This window comes from Arachis duranensis, chromosome 4 (genome assembly GCF_000817695.3).
Source record: "Arachis duranensis cultivar V14167 chromosome 4, aradu.V14167.gnm2.J7QH, whole genome shotgun sequence".
NCBI lineage: Eukaryota > Viridiplantae > Streptophyta > Magnoliopsida > Fabales > Fabaceae > Arachis > Arachis duranensis.
This window is the reverse complement of record NC_029775.3, coordinates 1,568,567-1,570,424: the sequence shown is the minus strand read 5'-3', so window position 1 is coordinate 1,570,424 and position 1,858 is coordinate 1,568,567. Positions and strand designations below refer to the sequence as shown.

At 27.8% G+C, this 1,858-nt stretch overlaps 1 protein-coding gene across 2 annotated transcripts in view; it reads right to left on the bottom strand.

Annotated features, from left to right (window-relative positions):
- The window catches only part of LOC107482409 (DNA topoisomerase 3-beta), a 10,247-nt gene extending 9,846 nt beyond the window's left edge, over window positions 1-401 (bottom strand). The window contains exons 1-2 of one of the 2 annotated variants that reach the window (XM_016102882.3): window positions 246-401; window positions 67-123 (exon numbers count right to left, since the gene is read on the bottom strand). In XM_016102882.3, the coding sequence (XP_015958368.1) occupies window positions 67-123; window positions 246-269 (81 nt within the window). In that variant the 5' untranslated portion in view covers window positions 270-401. Of the gene's footprint in view, window positions 1-66; window positions 124-245 lie in introns of those variants that run through there. The other variant, XM_016102883.3, reaches the window with a different exon arrangement.
- Between the last annotated feature and the right edge of the window lie 1,457 nt (window positions 402-1,858).

Below are 1,858 nucleotides of genomic sequence, written 5' to 3'. Positions count from 1 at the left end.
CAAAGATTAAACAGAGCAAGTACATGTTCTCAAAGAAATAAGATTTGAAATTGAACTTTTAAGTACCTTGCCGCGCGAGAGAACAGAGGCAATAGAGACAGCGATGCTAGGTTTCTCTGCAACCTGAAACCAGAGGCACAAAAACGTTGCAAAAGTAAGAAACTCACAATTAAAACCTACATGCATTGATAGGGAAGGGGACGAATTGAATTGAAAAGAGTGTGATGTGTGATTTTGTTAGGGACCATTAGAACTTTGGGAGGGGCCATAGCGAGGCTTTGAATTCAGCTACTGCTCTACTACCCTCTGCTTCTGTGCCTATTCTTCAATGTTGAGCGTCTTCTTTCTTATTTTGCGAGAGGTGAGTATAAACTATGGTGTTCTGTTTCTTGTTTCCACGTATTTTTTAACGGGACAGGTCAAGTACGTCAGATATCCGAATTTTATTTAAGGAGTCGATAAATTGTTATATAAGGTAAAATTTAAATTTTTAACATTTATTTAAGTAGATAAGTGAATGTTTAGACTACTTTAAATTGGTGTGATGTTTTCTTTATGTTAAATTAAATCAAGGTACAGTTGTTTTTTTAAGTCTAAATCAAGGTACAGTTACACTTATAATTATCAGAATTGAATTAGTGATTAACCTGATTAGACTACTGATTTATTAATTTATTAATTTAAATAATAAATTATTAATTAAATTAATTTTATATAAATAAAAAATAAAAAATAATTAAAAATTTAAAATTAAATTTAATATACATATTTTCACTAATATTTTAAAAATATCAGTCCTATGAAAGATAAAAAAGGTTTTGTTATTGATATATGCATGAAAAATTCTTTATTTTTCATAATGAAAACTCTTTTCAAATTGCACATTGTCAATTTGCAACTTTTATCTATGAAATGGAAATAGACATCATTATTTCATGGAGTGAAGTACCAATATGACCCTATTCATTTTCAAGAATGACAACGCGATCCTTCAAAATAAAATTGATCCACTTCGATCCCTGTCCTCTGATTCCGTCACACAACGCAGTCCCTGTGGATTTTTTCTGTCAACTCTGAACGGAAAATGCTGACGTGTCAGGTTCAGAAATTGATAGGGGTCTAATTGTCTCTAAATTTAAATTGGTTAGGAATTTATTTGTCCTTATAATTTTTTAAACAATATTTTTTTAGATTATTTTTTATTTATTATATTAATATTCTTTTTCCAATAAATTATTAAATATGTGGTATAATAAGTACAAATTAATTAATAAATTATTCAAATTTAAAATATTATTTATTATGAAACTAAATAAATAATTCTCAAATATAATTTTTAAATACATAAATAATAAACATTAAAATTCAGTTAATACATTAATAATAATAACCCTATGATATACTATTAGTATTATGATCTATATAATTTTTCACAATAAAGTGAAAACTAATGAACACATTACTTGATATATAGTAAAATATTTTAGAGTAAAAACAAATTTAACTTTTTATATCTTTAAACTAAATTAATAATTCTATTTGATATCTTTATACTAAAATACACTATGAGCAAGCTACTAATACTAAATGAAATAATTAAAATTATATGCAACTTGCGTAAAACATGTCTTGTAATAAAAAGAAGTCTGGGGTTTAACTATGTAGCATAAGCTAACTCAGAATTAGAGACAATTAGACTCCTGTCCATTTCTAAACCTGACACATCAGCATTTTCCTTTCAGAGTTGACGGAAAAATACCCACAGGAACCGCGTTGTGTGACGGAATCAGGAGATAAGGACCGAAATGGATCGATTTTATTTTGAGTGATCGCTTTGTCATTCTCGCAAATAGACAGG